The sequence below is a fragment of the Micromys minutus genome (assembly GCF_963924665.1).
Source record: "Micromys minutus genome assembly, chromosome: 27".
In the NCBI taxonomy this organism is placed as follows: domain Eukaryota; kingdom Metazoa; phylum Chordata; class Mammalia; order Rodentia; family Muridae; genus Micromys; species Micromys minutus.
This window is the reverse complement of record NC_137962.1, coordinates 20,486,608-20,513,337: the sequence shown is the minus strand read 5'-3', so window position 1 is coordinate 20,513,337 and position 26,730 is coordinate 20,486,608. Positions and strand designations below refer to the sequence as shown.

Below are 26,730 nucleotides of genomic sequence, written 5' to 3'. Positions count from 1 at the left end.
TATGTCGACCAGACTGGCCTCAAACTGATGCTTGCCAGCCTCTGCCTCAGGACCCACACAGTCAGCTTCTCCCTTTGGTCTCCATCACCCTTCATGGTGATGAAGCTTCTGCCTCTGCCTGTGGTTTGGCTCATGCTGAAGAGCTGCTTGTGGAATGCCTCTGCCCACGTCCTTTTCCGCCACGTCCTTTGATGGGGTCAGCTGCCACCATATCAGGCCTCTCCTGACTCCAACTCCTTTCCTCAAAGATTCCTGGACTCATCTTTAGAGCGGGAGTTCTAAAGGGGGGGGGGTCCCATCTTACACTTCACATCTACACACATTGCACACCCAATACACACCAGCTGGAGGGTGCTTCAGATGTGACAGTAGCTGTAGGAGAATGACATGGTTATTGTCGGTCTGATCTGTTTCTGTTATGGGCCAAAGCAGGGAGAGAGGAACTCACATCCAACAGCGGTTACCAGTACCATAAAACCTTTATTTCCACCAGGCTCCCTGTCAGCCTCTCTTCCCTGTTCCCACCCTGGATCACAGCTTGGTCAGACTCTTTCCCTTTGGTTGGGCCACCTCTGATTGTCTCCCAGGAGACAAGGTAGGCTTCCTGCAATGTGCCTTTCCATGGAGCAGGAGGCAGCCATGGTCCCATGCTGAAGTCTCCCAAAACCTTCCTGGACGTTTCTGTTTTCTTTCAGGCAGAGAGACCGTGGGGTCCAAGTTGATTGTGGAAAGGCGGGCATCCTCGGGTTGGCTCTACATCGCGCACTCAGGCGAGCAGATGGGATCAGCCCTCAGGCAATGGTGCACTTGCTAGGACTCTGATTAGCCTTATCTTGGGTCTGAGCTCAGAGCTGCCAAACATCTTGCCAAGTGTCCTTGGACAAAACACCCATCTGGTTCCCGCTGAGGTATAGATGTAAGGTGGTGGGGGGGGGGGGCTACCTCAGTTCAGGGGCTGCAAGGCAGCGACCTTCACGCTCTCCATGCTATGTTTTATTGCTTTTGACAACAGCCTATTTCTGAAGCTGGCCCGGGAATTAAGACCTTGCTTGCTTTAGTCTCTGAGGACCTGTGCCTTCATGCCTAGATCCCGCTTTGACGTTTACTCTCCTCATATATGGCTTAGAACGAAGGGGCCTTGGGCTTAGCCTGGGACTCCCCGGCTGTCTGAGCCCATGAACTTGCTTCCACACTAACAGTCCAGGACTCGCAATGTGGTCTCCCATCTTGCTGGCTGGCTTTCTGGAGGACATCAAGCCAGAGTGATCAGAGACGGGTCAAGCTATGGCACGTCTGGCAGCTCGTTGGTTAGTGTTCCTGCGTGTCAGCAGGAGCCCTGGTACAGCACCAAAGATGGGGATACAGCCCCAGCTTGAGCCACCTCCCAGCTGTGTAACTTTGGAAAAAGCCCCCTGCCTCCTTCTGCCCCTCTCTGCCTGCTTTCCTCTCCTGTGGTGCTAAGGGGTCAGGACAGGTCAGCCTGTCCCTGAACTACACTCCAGCCCGGTCTCAAGCTTCTCAGTGGACGGCTCCTTTCTGCCTCCTCCACAGATGAACTGTGCGGACGACATAGGATGGAGGCACTCTGTGTGTATCAAGACGGTTTGCTGCCAGGGTCTGCTAATAAGGGAGGGTCTCTGAACTTCCAGTCCCTTTGCAGGTCACATTTGCAGGTCCCTGTCTCTAGAAGAGGAAAGCTTTGGACCAAGAGGCATGTGAACTCACTGGCAGAAAGGAAAGAAAAATCCGACAGGCCTTCAGAGGATCTGGGGAGAGGACCCCCCCAGATGCCCGGTGACTCCACTGCTTGGGAGGCTGATTGGGCCTGCACTGGGGATGACCCCGGGCCTAGACAAACAGCCAGAGCTGGTAGGGGTCACTGGGATTGCAGGGGGCCATGGCTGGCTTTTTGTCCTGGGATGTAAGGCAGGTACCAGATCCTGAATTCCTGATGAGTTGATCCTAAAACACAACACAGGAAAGGGTTAAACTGAGGGCAAGGCGGTAAGGACAGAGGATAAAAGGCAAAGGAGGGAGAATGACCTTCCCTGAGATGCACACACCATGAGATGTACACAGAAAACTACAAGACCATGGCTGAGAGAAAAACCCTTTCAGGGCCTCCCTTTCTCTGGGGTGGCCCGCCTTAAAAACTTGGGGCTACATCAGGCTGTCCCCCTTTTCTGCTTGTAATTAAACTTTGGCTCTATCCTTTCTGGTAGCCTTGTGGTTAGTCCACTCTTTTCCTGAGCAGGTGACCAAAGAGGGTAGAGCTGTGGCTTAGTGATGTCAATTGCCACCACCTACTTCACAGCCATGTGGCACAAGGGAAAAGGCCCACTTCCAGTCAGAATCCCAGCCTGCCATTTGCCTGAAGTAAGGCCTGGGCCAGACAAGACTGCTGAATGTCATCTGGCTGCTTTGTAGAACATTTGGGAACACTGTGGTCTGGGACAAAGCCCCTTAAAGATTAAGAGACAACGCATGGCTGTGTGTTGCTTTGCACCTGGTACACGGAGACACGCGAGAGCCACGAGCGACTTTTCACTTTGGAGTCAGCCTTAAAATGTGCTTGGCAGAAGCACTCACACGGGTCGTTGATGCTCCACTGGTTTGTTTGGTTTTATTTTGTTTTGAGTCAGAACCAGGCATTAGCACGACTCGATCAAGTCCACAGCTACTGTGCCTTCTACCCTGCTCTAATCCCACGGTGCTCAGGCAGAAGAAGATGATGAAAAAGATGAAGAGAAAGAAAGAGGAAGAAGAAGAGAAGGGGGAAGAGGAGGAGGAGGAAGAGGAGAAGGAAGAGGGGGAAGAGGAGGAGGAAGAAGAGGAGGAGGAAGAGGAGGAGGAAGAAGAGGAGGAGGAAGAGGAGGAGGGGAAGAGGAGGAGGAGGAAGAGGAGGAGGAAGAGGGGGAAGAGGAGGAGGAGGAAGAGGAGGAAGAAGAGGAGGAGGGGAAGAGGAGGAGGAGGAAGAGGAGGAGGAAAAGGATAAGGAAGAGGAGGAGGAAGAGGAGAAAGAGGAGGAAGAAGAGGAGGAGGAAGAGGAGAAGGAAGAGGAGGAGGAAAGAAAGAGAAAGAGGAGGAAGAGGGAGATGAGGAGAAAGAGGAGGAGGAGGAAGAGGAGGAGGGGAAGAGGAGGAGGAGGAGAGAGGACAGATGTGGCTCTCTGGACTCTTGGTTCCAAGCTTTCTGTACCACTGACTCACCTGGGTCAGTTCCCATTCCTCGTCCTTGGGCACTTTGCTATCTTTGCCAGTGAACTGACAGCTCCGAAGGCCCAGCACGCTCCCGCTGGCGTGTAGACACAGCTGCTTCCCAATGTTGTGGCGGAGGTCCCCATGGGATGTGTACTCAAAGTACTGCAAGTCAAGACAAAGACGCCCTGTGGAGCAGCTGGGGCGCTGCCCACTCCCTCCTGAAGCCACTGCTCCACGGTGCCAACAGATGGCTTCCTGGCGGAGACTCAGCACCTTGTGTCACCACCCTGACTGTTTCCACATCACATTATCCTGGATCGATGCTGCACAGAACCCCCTGGAAACTAAAATTTTCCCCAGCCTTATCTTAATCACCAATTATGAAGTCACACACGCTGGGGGAACACTAGCTCTTATCTTAAGCATGAAGTCACACTCTGCAACACCAGCTCTGCTTTTTGGTGCCTGACAGGGGATCCCCTTGTGTAGTTCAGGCTGGTCTAGATCTCTGCCATGTACAACAGTGTGCTGTCTGGTTCTGTGTCAACTTGACACAAGCTGGAGTTATCACAGGGAAAGGAGCCTCAGCTGAGGAAATGCCTCCATGAGATCCAGCTGTAAGACATTTTCTCAACTAGTGATCAAGGGGGTAGGGCCCAGCCCATTGTGGGTGGAGCCATCCCTAGGCTGGTAGTATCCAGTTCTGTAAGAAAGCAGGCTGAGCAAGCCAGGGGCGCAAGCCAGTAAGTGACATCCCTCCATGGCCTCTGCATCAGCTCCTGCTTCCTGACCTGCTTGAGTTCCAGTCCTGACTTCCTCTGGTGATGAACAGCAATGTGGAAGTGTCAGCTGAATACACCCTTTCCTCCCCAACTTGCTTCTTGGTCGTGATGATTTGTGCAGAAATAGAAACCCTGACTAAGACAACCAGGCTGGCCTCAAACTCACAATCTGTCTGCCTCTAACTATCAGAAAGCTGCGACACCCAGCCCATGGCATATACCATCCCGCACCAGCTGGTTCTGGGTTTGCTAATAAATTACCACCGAAATAAAGGATATTCATCAGTGAATTGCCCCAAAACATCATACAAGCTGGTTGTACCCAAATCTGCTTTCAAACGGCTCTGTTTTTCATTTGCATGTCTTGGCAGTCCATTCAGTGCCCTGGACCACCCTCCATCTTGCTTCAGCTCTGTGTTTAAATCCCTCTTATTTACTAGATCTGGGCAGTGGATGGCTGAGGGTCAGCGGGCGGCTAGTGTGATGGTTAGTCTTTGATAACTTGACAGTAACTAGGGTCATCTGGAAGAAGAATCCCAACTGAGAAAACTCCCCATCAGATTAGCCTGTGGGCAAGGCTGTAGGGCATTTCTTGATGAATGATTGGGGTGGGAAGGCCCAGCTGGCTGTGTGAGGTGGCTCTCCTGGGCAGGTGCCCTGGTGGGTAGGAAGCAAGCTGGAGAGCCAGTAAGCTATATCTCTCTAAGACCTCTGCTCCAGTTCCTGCCCTGACGTCCCTCCACAGTAGACTGTGATGTGGGACTCTGACATCCACCTGCCAGGTATGATGACCCACACCTTTAATCCCAGGACTCGGGAGGCAGAGGCAGGAGACCTCTGTGAGTTTGTGGCCAGCTTGGTCTACAGAGTGAGTTCCAGGCTAACAGTGAGACCCTGTGTCTATCCCCACCGCCCACTTTTTAAAAAAGATTTATTTATGTATCTGAGTACACTGTAGCTTTCTTCAGACACACCAGAAGAGGGCACCAGATCCCATTACAGATGGTTGTGAGCCACCATGTGGTTGCTGGGAATTGAACTCAAAACCTCTGGAAGAGCAGTCAGTGCTCTAACCGCTGAGCCATCTCTCCAGCCCACCCTTTCCTCTTTTGGTCATGGTGTTTTATCACAGTAGTAGAAAGCTAACTAAGACAATGGAGCATTAGTCACCCTTCAGCGATGTTTTCCATGCTTTGGGGTGTGGGTGAGTGTCCAGGATGTTAGTAGTTCAAGGGGGTCACCACTGGAGGTGGGGTAGGGCCAGAATGGTAGGCTCTGGGTAGGGGGGAATAAGGATAAAAGCTGAGTATATACAGGTGTACGTGAGAGAGAAAGCATTCAAGAATTCTCCAGAGGGGCTGGAGAGACGGCTCAGCGGTTAGAGCACTGGCTGCTCTTCCAGAAGTCCTGAGTTCAATTCCCAGCAACCACATGGTGGCTCACAACCATCTATAAAGAGACCTAGTGCTCTCTTCTGGTGTGTGTGAAGACAGCTACAGTGTACTCATATAAATAAAATAAATAATAATAATAATAATAATAATAATAATAATAATAATAATAATAATAAAAGAATTCTCCACAGGCCCCAGTAGCTTAGCTTCACCCACAGCCTTCCCTGTTGGCAACGTCTCCTCATCCTCTAGCACCAAGCACAGCGCCAGCTCTGTGTCCCTGGTTCAGACCCTCTCTGTGTGCCCCCTGCAGCAGGGGTGGTACCTCCTCCTGCATCTCCTCCACTGCGGCCTCAGCAAAGCACTATTTAAGGTGGAGAAAGGGGGCTCCCTGGAAGAGGAGGCACCCGAGACACACTTCTGTACCTGATTGCCGCCGAGGTTGTGGCAGGCATACATGATGAGAGGCTTCCCTCCGTGGTTGTTCTCACCCACATCCAGACACTGACTGGTGCCGATATTCTTGATCTGCACGAAGGTAACACGGGGAAGTGGGACATAGCTGGGCGCGGGGGCCCGACCGGAATGGCTTCCCCCCTCCGTGCGTGGAGCTAATAGCAAAGCGAGGCGGGAGAGCCCCTGAGGGTGGGCAGGGCAGGGCTGGGTGCCTTCTGTGGCGAGAGATGGGCATCCCCTTAGGATGCTGGGTCCTGAGACCCAGCCCATGGGAGCTGACCCTCAGCATCACCCCAGACTTGTTCAAAAGGCAGAGCTGGCTGAGAAGGGGTGTGCATACAGTGTGTATTAACAAGTCTCCATGGGGATTCTCACACGCCTGACACTTAAAAACCACGACTCATGGATCCTCCCCACCTTAGTGGGTCTTTAACTACTGGAGGAACTCCTGAATCGTCCCCTCGACCCTCCCGGCATGTCTTGTCTGTTCCTGGGCTGCGTGGCCGTGACTTCTTTGGGGTACCAAAGTGGTGTGCAGGCTAACTTACGGCTCCGTAGAAGGTCGGGTTCAGGTCGGGGACAAACATCTCTGGGTAGACATTGTGCAGGTACCAGGAAAAGTTGTGGCAGTGTAGCTGTTCCCTCAGCCGCAGTCTCTCCGAAATGTCACCAAAGCTGTTCTGTCAACGAGTCAGTCCTCCAAAGGGTCAGTGCCGCAGCCCGGGGCTTTCTGTCTGGGTTGAAGCAGCTCAGATCCCACTGAGCACTGAGGCTACTCTGTGATGTTCAGTCTCACTTGACGGGTATCTGACTTAGCCTGGGGACCTCACTGCCTCACAACACTCCCCAGTCAGCCCTCCTGGTCTTCAATTAGAGCCTGCCGGAGCTGTTCCTCTGGTGGTGGGTTCTCCTCCCTATCCTTTCCTTCCTTTTCTCCCCTCTAAGTGATGCTGCCCCCCCCCCCCCGTCGGATAGCGGCAACCGGGGCTCCTCCTCTGAGCCCTGTGTGATGTTCTCGGGGCTAGCTTTATAGAGTTCCAGGGATAAAGGGAGGCAGGAAAGTAGAGAAGGGACAGCCCTGCCATTGGGAAGCTGACCAGGTGCCTGGAATCCTACACTTCTCCCGGGCACTGGCGTCTTACCTCCTTGACCATCTTCGCGGCCTGCTGATTTCTCCTGTAGAAGATCTTCTTGTAGTCGTCCATCCAGACCTCGGCCAGGCGCACCTGATTGCGGGCGATGACACTGGTGCCCTTGGGGAAGGTGTGGGGACTCTTGGTACGGAACACGTGGCCAACCACAGAGCAGGGGATGATCTCCAGCTGGCCCCCACACTGCCACACCTGCACAAAGAAGACAGGACGGAGCCTTCAGAAGGGTGGGTGGGCAAGCTTCCCCAAGCAGGTCTCCCCAGCTCCCAGGATGTAAGGCCCCAGGTCTCAGGCGTAAGTAACTGTTGCTCTCTCTATCCCTGAAGAAAGAAAGGTTGGCGACTTTCCTCCTAGGGAATAGCAACCCATTTTCCAGGCTCACCGCCTGCGCTGGCTCACTCCGGGTGATTGTGGACACACAGTCCTGAAGTTACCAGGGTTCACTTCAGAGAAGAGGCAGCTGGCTAATTCTATGCTACGTATGGATTCTGGTCACTGAACTCTGACCTGGAGACATGATAGCTTAACCCGGAGGCACAGAAAGCCTGGCATCTGTCGGCGGCTCGTGCTCACTGGCCCCGAGCATGCCAGTGTTCGAGGAGAGATCCCGGGTTGGGGTCAGAGGTTCACTGAACAAAGCGTGAACACGATACTGGCTGGTGGCCCCTCTCTCTGCCAGGGGGCTGACTGAAGACATCTGTCCCTCTGGCCTCTTTTGGGTGAGGTACATGGCTATTTACTTTGCCATGGCAGCAACAGAAGTCTACAGTCACAGCTACGGTAACACCATAAGGCAATTGTGAGCTTAATATCGGCCGGGCACCAAGAGGTGACTCCATTAACGAGACCGTTTTCCTATTACATGGGGTTCACGCAGCTTTTAGGAGCAGCCCTTCCTGACCTATCTTGATTTGCCTCGTTCTTGGAATTCCCTGGAGTTCTGCCTCCATCAGAATTGGGTTCCCCTCTTGTCTCTCAGTTACGAAGAGCTCACTGGAAGCGCATGGGGAATCCAAAGCTCCCAGGGCCAGCGTCTTGGGAAGAGGGGCCTAAGTTTTCCCATCATGGAGATGGTGACTACTCCCTGTCCTGGTTTCATCACAGAAAGTCCCTTAATTAAGTTCTATCCATTATCCCTCCCTCTTGGCACTTTTGCCCTGGAACTTATTTTGAGCCATCAGGTCTCCTTGAAGGAGACTCTCCTAGCAGGGAGAACGGAGCCGTGTCAGAAAGCAGACACCCTTGAAGCTACCACTGCCCGACAACACCTGTGCAGCCATCCCTGAGACGCTGGAGTTTCCCTCTTCATCCTCACCCGGAAGGACATTTCCACATTCTCCCCTCCCCAGATCTCCATCTGGCTATCATAGGTACCGATGTGTTCAAAGTATGCCTTGGAGATGGAGAAGAGCCCACCGGCAAATGTTGGGGACCTGGAGGATAGAGGCAGAGAGCACAGGCATCAGTGGAGGCAGGCAGGGAGGGCTGGTGGCCAGCTTTCCTCTGAGGCCTGCTACTTCATGTTCTGCTCCTGCTGAGCCATGCAGCCTCTCCACTGTGCCCGCCTCCCCTTCTGGAACGGGAGAGAGGTGGTCACCCGCACACACTCTCTTTTTTAAAGTTGGTTTTCTTTTTTCTTTATACAATTCTTTTTTTAAAAAAGATTTATTGGGCTGGAGAGATGGCTCAGCGGTTAAGAGCACTGGCTGCTCTTCCAGAGGTCCTGAGTTCAATTCCCAGCAACCACATGGTGGCTCACAACCATCTGTAATGAGATCTGATGCCCTCTTCTGGTGTGTCTGAAGACAGCAACAGTGTACTTATATATAATAAATAAATAAATCTCTAAAAAATTTATTTTATGTATATGAGTACACTGTAGCTGTCAATCATACCAGAAGAGGGCATCAGATCTCATTAGAGATGGTTGTGAGCCACCATGTGGTTGCTGGGAATTGAACTCAGGACCTCTGGAAGAATGGTCAGTGCTCTTAATCTCTGAACCATCTCTCCAGCCCCACAACACTCTCTTAAATGGACTCTTTCATCTGTTCAACTGGGGATGTAGGGCCCAGAGAGGATGGCTGCTTCTGAAGCTGGGAAAGCAGTCTCTTCTGTGTTGGCACAACTACAGAAAGCAGGTCTGCAACCTTCGGAAGCCCTGAGACAGATTCTGCAAACAGGCAGGATTTAGACAGAAAGGAAAGAGCACGTTATCAGTTGGGCTGACCCCACTCAGAGTCAGGATCCACACCCCTTTGGAGACTACATGGCCAAAGCATTAGCTAGGGCCTAGGCTGCTAATGTGTTTTGGACAGGGGGCTCCTGGTAACTGGGGGAAATGAGAGGGGGCACTCAGTTTGTACTGTGCAGAGACTTGTAAGGTTCTGGCTTTCAGACAAAGGCAGAGAGACACAGACCCCAAGTCAAGACTGGGCCAATGAAGAAGGTGATTTCATGGAGTCCAGCCATGGGGATTCTCTGGACCTGCTCTTGTTTTCCTGCTGTTGCTTCTACAACCATTTTCTAGAAGTATCCCCGTTGCCACTTCTGTCTTCTTCCGGGGGTCCTAAGCCTGCCCAAGTAGTACCAGGAAGGCTCTGGGAACCCTAGAACTCCCCATGGGCACCCGAAGCTAGCCTGCTCTTGAGAATCTGAGAGGATTCCCAAGACTGAGAGTGTCCCTGAAAGATTAGCTTTGAGGATGCATGCCACTCAGAAACGTCCCTGTAGACTCGCCCCAACAGGTGGTGGCTTCTAGGAAACACCTGTATATCCTGTCCTCCTTCCCGGGCCTCGGGGCTCTCACTCTAAGAACGGGCACGTGAGGTACTTCCGACATTACCGTTGGAGAACCACCTCATGAAGTGTGTCTAGCAAGCATTATGTGCTGCCAAGGCACCTGGGCCAAGTGACACATTCATCCTCAAACACTGGAGCTTTGTCCACCAGCTGGACGGTCCTTTCCGAGGCTGGGACGTTAGTGATGGGTGGGAGCCAGGGCCCTGCCCTTAGCTGTACTGCTGTGTGCCTGGCCCCGGGCTGGGTGGGTTCTTGTTGCTACAACAAACAAAGGCTCCTAGAGGAGCAGAGAGCCAGTAGAGTGATGATTTCTTTCCTGCCTTCCTTTTGTTTTTCAAGACGGGGGTGGGGGGCCCCATAGCCCAGGCTGTACTGGAACTTTGTACTGGTAGCTCAGGCTGGCCTAAAATCCATAATGATGAAGACAGAATAACGGACCACAGGGTAACCGTAAACGTCACCCCCAGACCCTTTAGTTTTGAGATGAAGGTTTAAAATAGCGTCGTGTGGGCTGGGGGGATGGCTCAGGAGCAAAGTGCTCCCCATGCAGGTCTGAGGACCTGAGTTCTGATCCTGAAATCTCAGATAAACTGTAGGAGGGCATGGCAGCCTGCCTGGAGGACTCCAGCCTCAGAGGCTGAGGCAGGATCCCCAGAGCAAGCTGCCTAGCAACCCTGGCTACGCTGGTGAGTTCGGGGTTTAACTGGGAAACACTGCCTCATTGAACAAGGGGAAAGATCAATGAAGAATGACTCCCAACATCAACCTGGGGTACAGAAACATGTGCGTGCGCAGACAGATGGACAACAGACAGACAGACACACACACACACATACACGAAGAGTAGGAAAAAAAATCTGTAGGGTCTGGGCAGGCAGAGAACAGGAGTCGTGAGCCTCCGTGGCCCCTAGCTTTCTGGTATCTAACCTGGCTGCTTGTTTTCAAGGCTCTATGACAGGGGTTCTCAACCCTTTGGGGGCGGGGGGTTCAAACAATCTTTCACAGGGGGTCACACAGCAGAAGTCCTGAACATCAGACATTTACCTCACAATTCATAACCATGGTGAAATTAGTTATGAAGTAGCAGTGAAAATAATCTTCTGGTTGGGGGTCCACACAGCATGAGGCACTGTATTAAAAGGTTGCGCATTGGGAAGGTCAGGAATCACTGCTCTGTGGAGAATGGGTGTCTTGTTTGTTTTTAGAGATGGGGTCTCTCAAGGTGGCCTTGGAGGTGGAAAGCCAAGGATAACTTGAATGTCTGATGTTGTCTTCCCTCTCAAACGTAGGGTAGCAGATATCCACTATCAGGCCCGGCTTGGTATTCAGATTTTGAAACTATTAAAAAATACAAAACCTAATCTCCCCCAAAGAACACCAACAGATTATATACGTAGGTGTCTGGGAAAGACTGTTATGATGTGACCCTTTAATGAAAAGTTCAGGGCAACCGAAAAAGCTTCGACCTGAGTTTGTTCCTTTTCCCTCACCCACCCCACCCCTGCCCCAGACCACCCTGCCCCACCCCTGCCCCAGACTGAGCCTAGGGCTTTGCATTTGCGAGGCACAGGCTCAAGCACTGACCACTGAACTATATCTCAGCACCTTAAACGCTTTACTTTTGAGACAAGGTCTCACAAATTTCCCAGGCGAGGCTTGAACTCACAGTAGCCCAGACAGTCCTTGAATTTGTGATCCTCTTGTCTTAGCTTCCTGAGAAGCTGGGATACCATGTTGGATAGTTTAAGTTTGACACAAGCTAAAGTCATCTGAGAGGAGGGAGCCTCAGTTAAGAAAATGCCTCCATGATGAGGTATAAGATGAGGCTGTCTGCAAGCCTAGAGGGCATTTTCTAAATTAGTGATTGATGGGGAGGGCCCAGCCCACTGTGGGTGGCGTCATCCCTAGGCTGGTGATCCTAGATTCTATAAGGAAGCAGGCTGAGCAAGCCAGGAGGAACAAGCCAGTGAGCAGCACCCCTCCATGGCCTCTGCATCAGCTCCTGCCTCCAGGTTCCTGCCCTGTTAGAGTTCCTGTCCCGACTTCCTCAAATGATGAACATTGATATGGAAGTATAAACTGCATAAGCTCTTTCTTCCCTAACTTGCTTTTGGCCGTGGCTTTTCATCACAGCCATGGAAACCCTAAGACAGATGACAAGCACGTACCACCGGGCCCAGCACCAATTTTCTGGGAGCCCATGTGCACCCAGGCAGCTCTCACCTGCTCTGAAAGCAGAGGTCCCAGCCTTCTAGGTATCGGGGTCAAAGAGTGACGTAAAGACACAAAGCCTGGCAGACAGCCAGGTAAACTAGAGCAAGCGGTCATGGTATGAGGTGGTGGGTCACACAAGGATGGGTCCTTGCCTCCCCTGTGCCAGCTACAGGATCTGAGGTAACCCACTTGCTTCCATGGGCTTCCTTAGTCTCATAAAAACAGGCTAACCAAAGGACCCACCTCATGGGAGTGTGGTTTGACAAAGTGCCTAGCAGATGTTGGTGTGGGATGGTACTGGTCCCCGGAGCCAGGGTGGGGGATCAGCAGCACTGGTAAGTCCTTACTTGATGGGGTAGGTCTCATCCTTGCGTCTCTGTTTCTCATGTGCAGGGAGCATCTCCCAGCCGAAGGTCAGGCTCCAGTCGAAGTTGCCACGGCTGTGGGCTTTGCCTCTCCGTACGGGTCTGGAGAAGTGGAAGGTATTAAGGTCGATGGTGACGATGTCTGGACTCACCACCATTGTTTTGTCTTCAGCGATTCGAGCCAGGAGGGGCTCCAGCCAGCCGTGGAAACACTCACCTGCAGACCAGGCGAGAAGGTGAAGGTCAGGGGTCTGACCACAGCTGAACCCTCTGCCTTCAGAGGAGACTGAGGAAATGGGGTACAGGGAGGGAGGGGTGCTAGATCTACAGCTGTAGGCATCACAGAGCATCTCCTGACGGGCAGAGGTGGCTTTGGAAGGGTAGGTAGGCTTTGGTAGAGCTTCTTGTCAGCACAAACCAGTGCAAATCACCACGGACCGTGGAGGAGTTACATGTAGGGTCTCCATCCCAACCCTGGGTGTAGGCTTCAGAATGGCTGCTCTTCTTCCTCCAGGACTTGTGTAAAACAATCCTCCCTCCTCACACTCGCTAGCCTTTGGGGATCCTTCCCTTTCTGTCTTTCCTGCAGAGCAGGGAGGCCTCAGACTTGCAATGTTCTTCCTGCCTGTACCACCCAATGTGGAGACAGCAGGCGCAGGCCCACACACTGCGGCTGTTCCGGGACTTAGGTTCTACATGACTTTATTATCTCAGATTATTTATTTTGTTTTATGTGGACTATCATTGTCTGCACGTAGATCTGGGTGTGTGCCTTGTTCCCGCACAGGTCAGAAGAGGGCGCCGGATCCCTTAGAAGCAGAGCTATGGAAATTGTGAGCCACCTCGTGGGTGCTGGAATCAAACCCTGGTTCTCTACAAGGACAAAGGACACGGGTTTCTCCTCAGGGCACACAGGGTAACAGTGATCACTGTGCAGGGCCAGCTATTCTGAGACACCAAGCCTCAAGACTGCTTTCTCTCTGTCTCTGTCTCTCTCTCTCTGGAACCCTGTCTGGAGTCAGCGTGAGGGAAGACACAAGTGGGTGAGCCCCAAGCCTCTTTCCTCCTAAAACAGAAGGACAGGATGGTCCCAGCCCCTCCTCACTGCCAGTGGTGAAGAGCAGGTACGCAGGCCCTCTGGCACCAGATGGGCCCGTCCTACTCACAGTGTGCGTCCAGGAACGTAAGCACCTCAGCCTGTGCCACGCTGGCCCCCAGCAGCCGGGCTGTAATGAGCCCCTTCCGCTCCCGCTGTCGAATCACTCGCACGATCTGCAGCTGTTGAACGTACTGCTCCAGCCTCTCCTTCAGGTGCTCTGGAAGGGACACGGCCACTGTCACCAGCCCCTCACTAATCCCCTGTGCCCATTACACCCTAGTACTCCCAAGAACACAGAAGGTGAGGGCAGAGATGGGAAGACAGGCAGGCAGGAAACCTCCGCCTGTGGCCAGACCCCCTTAGGAACAGGTCTGCCAGCATTGTCCTGTGTCTGCGGCCATTTCGCTCTACCCTGAGGTGTTAGGAATTAAACACAGGGTCTCGTGGGTGCCAGGTAAGTGCCCCACCACTAAGCTACACTGCCCTGCACAAGCCTAATTGACTTCATGCTCTGGATACGGACTCTTTACGGAGAGTAAAACAAGCTAAGCAGATTTAAAGTACTAAAGGGACAGTGGGTAAAGCTCAAGAGTAGGCACCTGCCTAGCATGGGTTCCTCTGTAGCACTGTAACGTTTGGGTCAAATGTAGCCCAGGCTGGCCTTGAACTCTTGATCTTTCTGTCTCCACCTCCCAAGTACAGGGCATGCCCAGGAACAATGCATACTTTTCACAGAACAGTATATATAAAGGACACAATGTATCAAACACTCAATGCTAAGGGCACTAAGGACAAGACTGTCTAAAGGAAGCACACACGCTGGGGGCAGGGGATGGTGGTGGTGAGGTTGAGCATGGCAGATGGTTAGAGAGCTGCCAGGGGCAGCACAGGCCTGCACTCCCTCCTCACACAGAAGGGAAGGCCCTCTGCTGAGGTCAGTGGCTCCTCCCCAGGGAACATGCTGCCCTTGCACAGAAGCCTCAGGGCCTTCCTTTGGCTCCTCACATCAGGAGAGGCTTTTCTGGCTGTGGTGGGTAGAGATCCCTAAGGGCCCTGGGATTCCATCTGAAATCCTCAGGATTTCTTGAAATCCATCTTGAAACATCACCCACCTTTATGTTTTAGCTGTTATTTTTGTTGATGAGTTTGACTGTCTCGGAACCTGCTCTGTAGACCCGGCCGGCCTTGAACTCACAGAGACTCCCCCTGTCTCTGCCTCCTCAATGGTGCAATTAAAAAGACACTGAACCTATGTGTGTCTCTGTGCATGCACACTGCTGCAGAGGATGTCGGGTCCCCTGGAGCTGGAGTTAGAGGCGGGTTTGAACAGTGTGCCAATCTTGGGTCCCCTGGAAACCCAGTGTGTGCTCCTAACTCCTGAGCCATCTCTCTAGCCCTCCCCTGCTCTTAATCGTGTAAAATGGAGGCGCATGTTGTTTTAGCAGCGCAGGTCAGCTGTGACAGTGAGTCCTTTCCCTTCTGATCATGGGCTCGCAATTGGGCCTTGCTCTGTGTACAATGCTTTCTATGTCACAGACCCGGAAAACAATTAGTGGGTTGTCACTAATATCAAACACACACACACACACACACACACACACACATACACACACACACGAGCACCTACTATGTGCCAGTCACTAAAGCAAGTGCTTTCATGCTGACTTCATTTCTGCACCTCTTTATTGTTGTCATTAATATCAAACACACACACACACACACACACACACACACACACACACACACACAAATACTTGAATACCTACTATGTGCCAGTCGCTAAAGCAGGTGTGTTCATGCTGGCTACATTTCTGCATCTCTCTACTAACCTCACACTGTGGAAGAGGGCATACCTACCTTCCCCAGGGTTAACAGACAGAAAGCCAAGACTTGGAGCTCAGGTTACCCTAGTAAGCAGGATTCTAAGCAGCCTTTGTGAGAAGGCATACCTCCTCTAGGAGTTCAGAGGGTACCCACTGGGACTGAACAAGTGTGAGTTTCTTGGGTTGGGAGTGTCTCCCCTACTCCCAAGTTATCCACAATTTATATGTTTCTCCCTGTGTGAGATTCCCCAAGAAGGGTGGGAAAAGATTTATTTGGTCAAGCTTCTCCTTGGACACTGCCTGAGAGAGCAGGGCCCCAGGGAAAGAAACTATCATTTGAAATGTGAGCTTCTGCCTTCTCCGGCCCTTCTGTTAGGTAAGTGTTCCTGACCCACTGCCCTTGCAAATGAAACACTTGCAGCAGTCACCAGAAAAGGGGCCTGTTTTGCTCCAGAAATGGAGCCTCTTGTCTCCGGTGCCAGGACCTGGCTGCTCCAATTTAGCCTCACACAGTGGCTTCAACACCCACCACAGTGACTTAGTGAGTGTCTGTCATGCACTGTGGAGGCTGGACACTGGCCTTTGTAGGGAGGGCCTGCCATCATGGGACACATGAGCCACAAACCTGGCCACAGCCTGGTGGTATTGACAGGAAGGGAGGAACCCAGCTGGGTCTTCATCCTCTCAACAGCTCAGCTGAAGCCTCCACTTAGCTCCGTCCACAGGAAGCTTGTAGTAGAGAAAACTCACGGGTAAGCATCACAGGAAGCGGGTTGTGTGGTAAGACAGAAGCACTGAGCTGTGACTTCCAGGACCCTGTGCTGTGACTTCCAGGACCCTGTGCTGTGACTTCCAGGACCCTGTGCTGTGACTTCCAGGACCCTGTGCTGTGACTTCCAGGACCCTGTGCTGTGACTTCCAGGATCCTGAGCTGTGACTTCCAGGACCCTGTGCTGTGACTTCCAGGACCCTGTGCTGTGACTTCCAGGATCCTGAGCTGTGACTTCCAGGACCCTGTGCTGTGACTTCCAGGATCCTGAGCTGTGACTTCCAGGACCCTGTGCTGTGACTTCCAGGACCCTGTGCTGTGACAGCTCTTTCATGCCTTCCTTCCAGTCTTTGGAGGCTGGGCTGGAGGTTGTTGGGTGTGGGCCTCAGGCCTTTTCAGGAGAGTCAGACAACTCCCTGCAACAGTCTGCTGTCTGTCCTACCTGCTGTTTGTCCCACCTCTGCAGTTACTAGAAAAAAGACTCAGGACAGAATATAGCACAGCTGAGCAAAGGGACAGGCAGGCCAGCACATGGTTCCTCACATTTAGGTTCCATAGTCTGTCTCTGCCACCCAACCTTACTCTTCAGGATGAGATGCTGAAGACAGGTAAACGCTCCTTCTCTTCTACCCCATGCAGCCCACGCTCACCCCACACAGCCCACGGCTCACACTGCACAGCCCACGGCTCACCCCGCACAGCTCACCCCGCACAGCCCACGGCTCACCCCGCACAGCCCACACTCACCCCGCACAGCCCACACTCACCCCGCACAGCCCACGGCTCACCCCGCACAGCCCATGGCTCACCCCGCACAGCCCCCAACTCATCCCGCACAGCCCACGGCTCACCCCGCACAGCCCACGGCTCACCCCGCACAGCTCACCCCGCACAGCCCACGGCTCACCCAGCACAGCCCACGGCTCACCCCGCACAGCCCACGGCTCACCCCGCACAGCTCACCCCGCACAGCCCACGGCTCACCCCGCACAGCCCACACTCACCCCGCACAGCCCACGGCTCACCCCGCACAGCCCACGGCTCACCCCGCACAGCCCACGGCTCACCCCGCACAGCCCACACTCACACTGCACAGCCCACACTGCACAGCCTGTGGCTCATAATGCTTTCTGTCAGTGACAGCCCCAGGCTTCCCTCCTAGCTTTGTCGTTTTCACTTGGACATCTGACAGAAAGCTAACCTACCTCCAAACCGGACAAAACTCTGCACCTCAGTCCACATCCCTACCTGTCTCTCTGTGTGACCTCAGCACCAGCATCCCTTTAGCCAAACTGGATTCTCCCTGCCCTTCATCTACAGATCAGTTCTTCACCCATTCCTATGGTTGCCCAAGCCGTAACAGTCAACTGCGCTTCCAGCCTCTACTCCATACTGGCTCCCAGAATGTTCTAGATATGGAAGCCACCTTAAACTGCAGTTTCCTGGCCTAGGAGGCAAGGGCAGGTGGATCTCTGAGTTTGGGGCCAGCCTGGTCTACAGAGTGAGTTCCAGGACAGCCAGAGCTACACAGAGAAACCCTGTCTTAAGAATAAAACACCAAAACCAAACCAAACCAACCAACCAACCAACACCCCTGCAGATGCCTCTGTCTCTCATTACTGTCTGATGGTGCTGGAGAAAGAGCTCAGAGCTTCAGGCATGACAGGGGAGTGCTTTACCACAGAGCTCCTAGCTCCAGAGCTCTGTCCCCTTTCTCTTCTGAGTCTCTCATCCAGGATGGCCGCCAACGCTATCTTTTCCTTTCATTTTTCTGAGCTCGGAATAAAAGTACTTTATGTGTACAATGTTCCTGCTTGCGTGTGCATCACGTTGAACAGGCATCGTGCCATATGTCATATCCATGGAGGCCAAAAGGAGGTGCTGGACCCCCTAGAATAGGAGCTACAGACAACTGTGACCAGCCAGGTGGCTGCTGGGAACGGAAGCTGGGTCCTCAGAAAGAGCAGCCGGTGCTCTTAAGTGTTGAGTCATCTCTCCTTCAGTCCTTGGCATCCCTCTTGCCCCTGGTTTCAAACCCTTCAGAGACTGGAGGATGACCTTGAGTGTTTGACCCTCCCTCTGGCGTTCCAGGCATGGGCTTGGTTAATGCCATGATGTGGGTTGAACCCGGGGCCTTGGGCATGCTAAGCAAGCACTGCACTAAATTATATTCTTGGCTTCCACCCAAGTCCTTACCCCCCACTCCTATGCCTCAGAGTCACCACTTAAGACTGTCAATCAGATCATTTCTTTGTTTAGTTCTTAAAGACACAGTATCACTGTCCAGGTTGGACTCAGGCTCACAGTTTCTCCTGCCGTGGCCTGCTGCAGTTAGGCATGTTTACTAACAATGTCTTAACGGTGCCAGGGAGTTGACTTAGTGAGAGAGGCTTGCTGTGTGTGCCTGAAAGCTGGGGGGGGGGGGGGGCAGAGCAATGAGTAAGAACCCTTGAACCCTTGCTGCTCTCTCAGGCACTTACATTTGGTTCCCAGTGCCCCCTGCGGGCGGCTCACGCCTGCCTATCTCCAACCATCTCCGTGTCTCTCTCAAGCACATATCCACACACAGACATATTCATGTACACATTAAAAAAATCCTAGGGCTGGAGCGGTGGTTCAGCGGTTAAGAACACTGGCTGCTCTGCCAGAGGTCCCGAGTTCAATTCCCAGCAACTACATGGTGGCTCACAACCATCTGTAATGGGACCCTCTTCTGGTGTGTCTGAAGACAGCTACAGTGTACTCACGTACAGAAAATAAATAAGACACTTATAAATTATTAAAGAAAGAAATCCTATAAAAAGCAAAGGTATTGGAGAAGTGCTCAGCAGTTAAGAGCACTTGCTGTTCGTACAGAGGACCTAGGCTTGGTCCCCAGTACCAACATGATGGCTCACAACCATCCTTAACTCCAATTCTGGGGGACACAGTGCCCTTTTCTGGCCTTCACGGGTACTTGGTATTCACATGGTATACTTACATACGTTCAGATCAGACACTCATATACACAAGAGGTTTAAAAATACTAAAATAAAATTAAGCTCCAAGAAGACAGGCAGGGCAGTGAAGCCTGGGCTCTGGTTCTGACTGTGACAAGGAATAAAAAGCCCAGAGCCTGGCACACGGTCTCCTCTCCCCCAGTATCGAATAGCCATATAATCAAGGTTACACGGCTGTTGTGGGGCACCTGGGTAGGAGGACAGAAATCAGGACACTGTCCTGCAGACAGACAGCCCTTGTGTGTATGTAACAAGAGTCAGTTAATCTGATCAAACAGTCAAATGTGTGGGCAGTTTTATCCTGTGTGGATAGATGGGCAGAGATTTTTCTGTTCCCCAGTGAACAGCACTCAGGGAGGCCCGGAGAAGAGCATTTTGGATAGTGTGCCTGCTGTCCCTCAGACCCCATGCAGAACGTGGCTGTGAGTGGTGTTATGGGCAAGGATATCTCTCCAGTCAGGGAGACAGCACACGTTCTCAAAGCGGGACCTGGAAAATGAGGGGGACCGGTTAGAGTTCTCAGGTGAGAATTTAGAGGGGATGGAAGTATCCTTAAGAGCTGGGGGTGGGGGGGTGGAGGCTGGAAAGACGGCTCAGTGGTTAGGAATTCTGGATGCTCTTACAGAGGACCCAGGTCTGATTCTTAGCACCCTCCAGGAGATGATCAGTCATCTCTAACTCCAGTTCCAGGGAATCTTCTGGTCTCTAAGGGTACCAGGTGCACACACAGCACATAGACAAGACACTTACGCACAGAAGGAAAAGGGGGAGGAGGAAGAGGAGGAGGAGGAGGAAGAAGAGGAAGAGGAGGAGGAGGAGGAGGAGGAAGAAGAGGAGGAGGAGAAAGAGGAGGAGGAGGAGGAGGAGGAAGAGGAAGAGGAGGAGGAGGAGGAAGAGAAGGAAGAGGAGGAGGAGGGAGAGGAAGAGGAGGAGGAGGAGAGGGAGGAAGAGGAGGAGAAGAGGAGGAGGAGGAGGAGGAGGAGTCATCCCAGGCAAACATAGGAGGTGACTAGAGAGAACACAGGTCTGAATTCTGGAGATAGCTGCGTGGTAAAAGCACGTTCTGCTCTGGTGGGAACTTCAGTGTGGATCCTAACACTCACGTCAGATGCTGTGTTCATATCACCTGTAACTTCATCTCCAGGGGATCCTCTGGCTTCCTAGGGCACCTGCACTTGCATGTTATGTCCTCACCCAGTCATACATGTACATATAACACATATGAAAACCACACACACACACATTTAAGAACATAGGCCGGCTGACTCCTATGAATAGGGACTGTCCTGGTTGGTCTTTCTCTCCCTTCCTTTCCTTTCGTTAACTCGACACAAACTAGAGACATCTGAGGAGGAGGATCCACCGTTGAGAAAATACGTCCCTATGATTGGCCTCTAGACCAAAGCCTGTGGGAGTTTCTCAGTGACTGACTTGGGAGGGCCCAGATCACTGTGGGTGGTGCCAGCCCTGGTCAGGTGGCCCTGGGCTATGTAAGCAGGCTGAGCAAGCTGTGCAAAGAAAACCAGCAAGTAGTATCCCTATGGCCTCGACTTCAATTCCTTCCTCTGGGTTCCTGCCTTGGGTTCCTGCCCTGACTTCCCTTCACGGTGGACAACGACTAGAACCTGAAACAAACCCTTCCTGTTGGGTTTATTTGCTTTATTGAAACAAAGGAGCCAAAAGCAACAACAACAACAACAACAAAAAAGCCAACATACTTTTGGTCATGGTGTTTTATCTCAGCAAGAAAAATCCCTACTATGACAGAAACTGGTACCAGGAATGGGGTTTTGGGGAAACAGACATGGCTTTATTGGGAGGATGGTGGGCGGACTTTGGAACCAATGCTGAGAGCGGCACAGGTGATGGAGGCCTGGCCTGTGAGGTTTCACGGGAGTCTGAGGGGCCGTCTAGCATTATACTGGGACTGTGAGATTTTTGAGCTAAGAATCTGTGTTTCTGGTCAGCCAAGGCTGAAGACTTGGCTGTGATTAATGAGAGACCAGAACCACTCACATGAAACCTTTGCTTGCTAGGACAATGGATGCTGGTCAGCTGGGGCTAAAGAATCGGCCAGAATCATTGACTCGAACTCTTCAGAAGCTGTGGCTCCGAGAGGGCCAAGGCTGTATCCTGTGCTGGCAGCTGAACTGGCTCATGTCTAAGGGTCTCCCAGGTGGTACTGTTTTTAAAGGCATGAAGGGTCATGGGGAGCAGCTGAGGCTTGGCACTGTGAGAGGCCAGGGGAAGGCTCTGGTAAAGGTGCTGCTTCAGTGTCTGAAGCTGCCCCAGGATTGAAGGGGTCATAGAGAGACGCTGAGACCTGAACCAAGTCAGAGACCTGGGACAGGGCCCAAGAGGAGCTACTGGCGAAGGTCCAGCCTGGTTGTATGCAGACTCCAGCATTTTGGAAATGCTAGTACCACAGACAAGCAGCAATGAGCAGCTATGGGGTTGAGCTGTCCTGAGCCTGTGAGAGGAGTGTGCGGTCATTGTTGGTAGTAAGTCCCCCCCTTTTCCAGAAGCCTCATGGGCCCAGCACTTGCCAAAAAGACTTGCCCTAACTTGGATGCTTGGGTTGCCAAGAGCCTGTCTTCCCTGGGAAAATGAGAGATCCCTTGTCAAGAAGGTTCAACAGCGCTCATTCCCAGCCTGCCCCCACTCTCACCACCCCCATCTCCTGCGGCACTGTTCCTAACCCAGGTCAAGACCAGCTGGAGAAGCATTGAGTACAGGTCTCCAGTGATGTCTCATTTCTTTGTAAATACATATATCAAACCTGGTGTGAATGTCACTTCATGTGTGATGGCTCATTTAGTCAGCCTGACAGAATCTAGTATCACCAAAGAGATCAATCTCAGGACCTACAAGGACCAGCTTAGTTAGGTTAACCAAAGCAGGAAGAGTCGCCCACTGTGGGCGGCATCATTCCCTGGCTTCCAGGACCATAGAACATGAGCTGAGCTTTGGCCTCCTCTGCTCTCTGCTTCTTCTTTTTAAGGTTTATTTATTTATTTATTATAAATACATGTTCAGCTCACATGTATGCCTACACACTAAAAGAGGATACTAGACCTCATTGCAGATGGTTGTGAGCCACCATGTGGTTTCTGGGAATTGAACTCAGGACCTCTGGAAGAGCGGTCAGTGCTCTAACCACTGAGCAATCTCTCCAGGCCCTGCTCTCTGTCTACTTGTCTGGATGTTACGTGTCCAGCTGCCTCCAGCACGGTTCCCCACCACAGTGAACCATAACCTTGAGCTCAAGGTCAAATTAACTCTTTCTCTCTTGAATTGCTTTTTGTGGAGTTTTTTTTCCCTTGACTCATTTTTTTCCCTGTGTATTTGGGTGTTTTGCCTGCCTGTATGCCTGTGCTCCGTGTACACGCCCACGGAGCCAGAAGAGGAAATCAGATTCCCTAGAACTGGAGTTAGAGTTGTGAGCTGTCATGTCGGTGCTGGAAATCAATCCTGGGACCTCCTAAGGAGCAGCCAGTATTCCTAATATCTCTCCAACCTCTCCTCAGGGTGCTTTATCACAGCGACAGGAAGGGACCATTTACAAAGTCCTGGGTTTGATCCTAGTGTCTCAACACCCCCCCAATCTCCACCCCCCATTTCCCGCCCCACCTCAACACCTCCTGCCCCCTGCCCCCTTTGCCCAACCCAACCCTCACCCGCCCCCTCACCCCCGGCTTTCCCACCCACTCCCTGTCCTCCTTGCCAGCCCCCCACAGCCGTCGCCCACCCCCCTCTGCATTCACCCACTCCTTGAGTCCTTTCGATCTCATTTCCTACCATGAACCTGAACTCTAGCCACACCCAGTCTCTCCACCAAACATGCTCCTGTCTCTAGGACTCTGCTCACAGTCGCCTCCCTTCCAGAAATGCCCTCCATCTAGAATTCCTTCCTCGGACACTCAGCCTTTAAGGCCCAGCTCCAGCCCACACCAGGCGGACATAACACCTCCTGGCCGCGCACTCCCACAATGCACTCTTCCTACACAGCGACTAAAGCGCATGCGCACAGGCAGAGCATCGGAGATGCGGAACCCGATCCCGCTGCCGCTCTGGAGTCCCATCCCCTGTTTCTCGCCCCTCGCCTACCACAGGAAAGAGTCAAGTGTGCCCGTTTTGCAGAAAAGGAAAGGAGTTGAGAGAGGCCCGGCGCAGACAGAGCTGGATTTGATTTCTCAGGGTTGGACTCTCAAGTCCATGTGGCTTCAGATTGGCTAAAAATGTGCTCCGGCCCTTCTGAGTGCTTTAAACCTTCATTAGTCTCCTCAGGACCTTTCTCTTTTCCCCATGTCTAAGTCAGAGGCGGTTACCGAATACCATGGAGTTGATGTGAAGGTGAAAGTCAGTGAGCAGTCTCCCCTATTAACAATTAGGGCAGAAAGGACTTCCCACGGGAAGCCTTCAGGCCTAGCATCTCCAGATCTAGCAGAGCTGGAAACCAGGAAGGCTCTCCCAGCCAGCTGCCCTCCCCTCCCCTCCCCCTCCCCCTCCCGCCCTTTCTTTCCTTATTTAGTGTATATGCCTGTTTGTACACTCAAACTACAGCCCTCAGGAAGCCTGTGGGTCTGGGGGTTCAAATTCAGGTCACCAGACTCGCCAGCCTCACCCTCTGTGCTGGCGTCGTCCACCAGGATGATTTCCTTCAGCAAGATGGCAGGGCTGGTGTGCAGGACGCTGTATACTGTGCGCAGCAGAGTGGACCAGGCTTCATTGTGGAACACAATGATCACACTGGTGGTGGGCAGTGGCGGGCAGCGCCGGAACTTCTGGTCAACACACCTGGAATGAAGGAAGAAGGAAGGATGGACACAGCTAAGTCCTGGGGGCGGAGGGGGAAGGGCAGCATTCTAGGAAGGGAAAGGAAAGGTTCCTGTCTAAAGCTCTCCCAACCCCTTACCCCACGCATGCGCACTCGCCAGTCTCCATTCGAATCCCCGTTGTGCTTGGGAATAGCTGCTCATGCCCTGTGGCTTACACCCTCCTATCCTCCGTGCAAGTAACTATCCAGCCCTCTCCAAAACCACCCCCTGGGCTAGCTCAGTGTCCTAAGGTGATGCTCAGGCACCTCCCACCCCCAGTTTTGCACTTTGCTCTCAGGCCCGGAGTTCCTGTGGCTGGCTCACTGGGCACCTTGGACACTGTATAGGACGTGACCCGGTCCAGAGGTCCCAGAGGGCCGAGTCATTAAGGGCAAATGTTCAGTTGAGGACAGTGACTGCAATCTCCAGTCAGTGTGGGGAAACGGTCCTTCCGATTCACACTTCTAAGCCCTCTCGGAACAGGCAACTTCCGGGACCTTCCCCAATCCTCTCCAGCAACCATGGCGTCGACACCCGGCGATCCTGCCATCTAGACTCTGTAAGGACTTGGGTTCTGAATTTCAGGGACCACACAGCTGAACACCCTTTGTGTGGAGACTCCCACAGAAGAGCAGCACTCTCATATTTGCAGTCCTCCCGCCTCAGCCTCTGAAGTGCTGGGATTATATTCTTGGATCTCCGATCCAGTGTCCTTCACACCCTGATTCAGTTGTCCTTGTCAGGAAGCTGTAGTAAGAACCCGCCATGGAGCTTCCTGAGCTTCCTGCCCTGACTGCTCCAACAACAATGTCTCTTTTTGCTGAGAAGTTCCTACCTCAAGCTGCAACATGTAGGGCTGTAGGAGTAGGAAATTCAAGTCTGAGGAACCCCAGGCCCCCGGCACTCAAGAGTCATGCCTTTAGTGAGGTGAGTTGTTTCTTTCCACCTGACTCTAGTGGAAAGGGTTAATTGCTAAGTGTGGAGGACAAAAACATCTTTCCCGGGGACACAGCGAGAGTGTAGCAAGGGACACGTTAGAGGCAGCGGCAGCTCTAAGGTCCGAAAGTGCATCTCCCTTTCTCTTCTAAAGCCAACAATGCGAAGAGATCCAAGTAGGCTTTGTGAGCCCGTGGCCTTCACACCAGGGAACCCAGGGGTTTGGGAACCTTCCAGACCACAACAGGAGCAGTCAGGAAATTTCCTCTCTCTCCTCAGAGGCCCAGAGGGCAGGCTCAGTATCTCCAGGGCAGGGTTGCAGAAACCACAGCTCTGTCCCAGCACCTCCCGGTGCCTGGTGCCAGATCCTGGTCTGCAGCCCTGGTTCCTTCTTCTGTGTCCTATGTCCCACCATAGCCATGTTCCAGTCTCACAGGTCCCCGTGGACCTCTGCCAGACCCCAGTACTCCTGAACGCGGCCCCTGGGAACTCACCCCCGGCCAGCCAGACCCCGGTACTCCTGAACGCGGCCCCTGGGAGCTCACCCCCGGCCAGCCAGACCCCGGTACTCCTGAACTCGGCCAGTCAACGAAAGGATGGCTTAAGGAAAATCTCTGGCTATTTTCAACTCCCCTTCTTCCTGGCAATTGGCCAATGACCACAGCCCTCCCGGCCACACTTCTGGGAAAGCTCTGGTCTCAGAGAATTAATTCTAAGAGTGCGTTACTTACTCAGGAGGCCGGGTGTCTGGCCCCAGGGACCTCTGCAAGGAGATGCGGTCACTGGCGAAGGCGTTGAAGCAGTGTTTCTTATAACCTTCTTCCTTCTCTCGAGTCTCTAGAGGGGTCCATTCTTTCTTCTGAAATGCTTTTCCATCTGCCCCAGGGCTGTTGGGATCCTGAGGTGGCCTTTCCCAGAAGGGTTTCAGCTCAGCAGGGGTGTAGAACCCCGGCAGGCAGGAGTGGTTTGTGGAGACCAGAGTCTGTTGGGGTTCCGGAGCCTTGATCTGCAGTTTGGGCATGGCGTCCCTAATGTTGTTCACAGCACCCAGCATGAGGTCCAGGACATGGTCCTTCTGGCCCGCCAGGGACTTCAGCCAGGGCTTCTCCATGGCCTCCTCCCGGTTGCTTACATCCTTGTGCCGGATGAAGAGGAAGAGCATGAAGACACTGCCTAGCATGGCTAGGCGCAGGGACATGTGGCGCCTTCGGAGGAACCTCATCTTCCCAACCGAGACTCTAGCTCCAAGTCTTACCCCGCACTTTGGAAACAGCCACGCCTGGGGCTCAACCTGAGGAAAGAGGGGATAGGAGAAAACTTAGCCGTTGCAGAGGTGGGCAGGGAACTGGGGACTTGGGGCCTGAGCATTGCTTGGTGAGAACCGTGGTATCACCTTTTCACACTCACAGCATTCTGGTGCCTAAATTCCCTTTTTCTGTAAACTGAGGAAACCGGGTCTGGGTCTCTCTGACCTGGAGGAAACTACTCTGGGGAACGGCTTGCCACTAAAATAAAGTTCAGCTGGAACACACTGGTTGATGACGTGGCTCAGAGGTAGGACTGAGCTGGGAACTCCATGAACACACCTACGCTTTCATCCCTGGCTTGCTTTGGACTTTGAGATAGGCTTTTGCTAATTAGCCCAGGCTGGCCATATCTTCTGGGATTACAGGCACGCACCAGCATGCCTGGCTCACTCCGTGTCAGATAATGGTTTGTGTGACCCTGGAGCCTGGACAAGAACGTCTGAAGCAGCGCTCTGTGATCATAGAACATGTGAGACAGCCACACCAGGAAGCAGCAGCGGAGGAAATGAACTGCTGTGAACCACTGCCAGAGCTGTGGGGTGAACGGGCAGCTGCAGACACACTGTGTGCTGCCACTTGCCAAAAGCTATAACACATCCCTATGTTAAAGATGAGT

The 26,730-nt window shown here is 52.8% G+C and overlaps 1 protein-coding gene across 1 annotated transcript; it reads right to left on the bottom strand.

The window, feature by feature from the left end:
* Window positions 1-1,848: 1,848 nt before the first annotated feature.
* GALNT6 (polypeptide N-acetylgalactosaminyltransferase 6) lies at window positions 1,849-26,029 on the bottom strand (the record flags this gene model as incomplete). The annotated part of the gene is made up of 10 exons (XM_080938959.1): window positions 1,849-1,962; window positions 3,210-3,362; window positions 5,803-5,904; window positions 6,381-6,512; window positions 6,975-7,175; window positions 8,299-8,416; window positions 12,347-12,581; window positions 13,531-13,680; window positions 23,679-23,851; window positions 25,539-26,029. The coding sequence occupies 10 exons, from the start codon at window positions 26,027-26,029 to the stop codon at window positions 1,849-1,851; spliced, it is 1,869 nt and encodes a 622-aa protein (XP_080795085.1).
* Window positions 26,030-26,730: the final 701 nt, after the last annotated feature.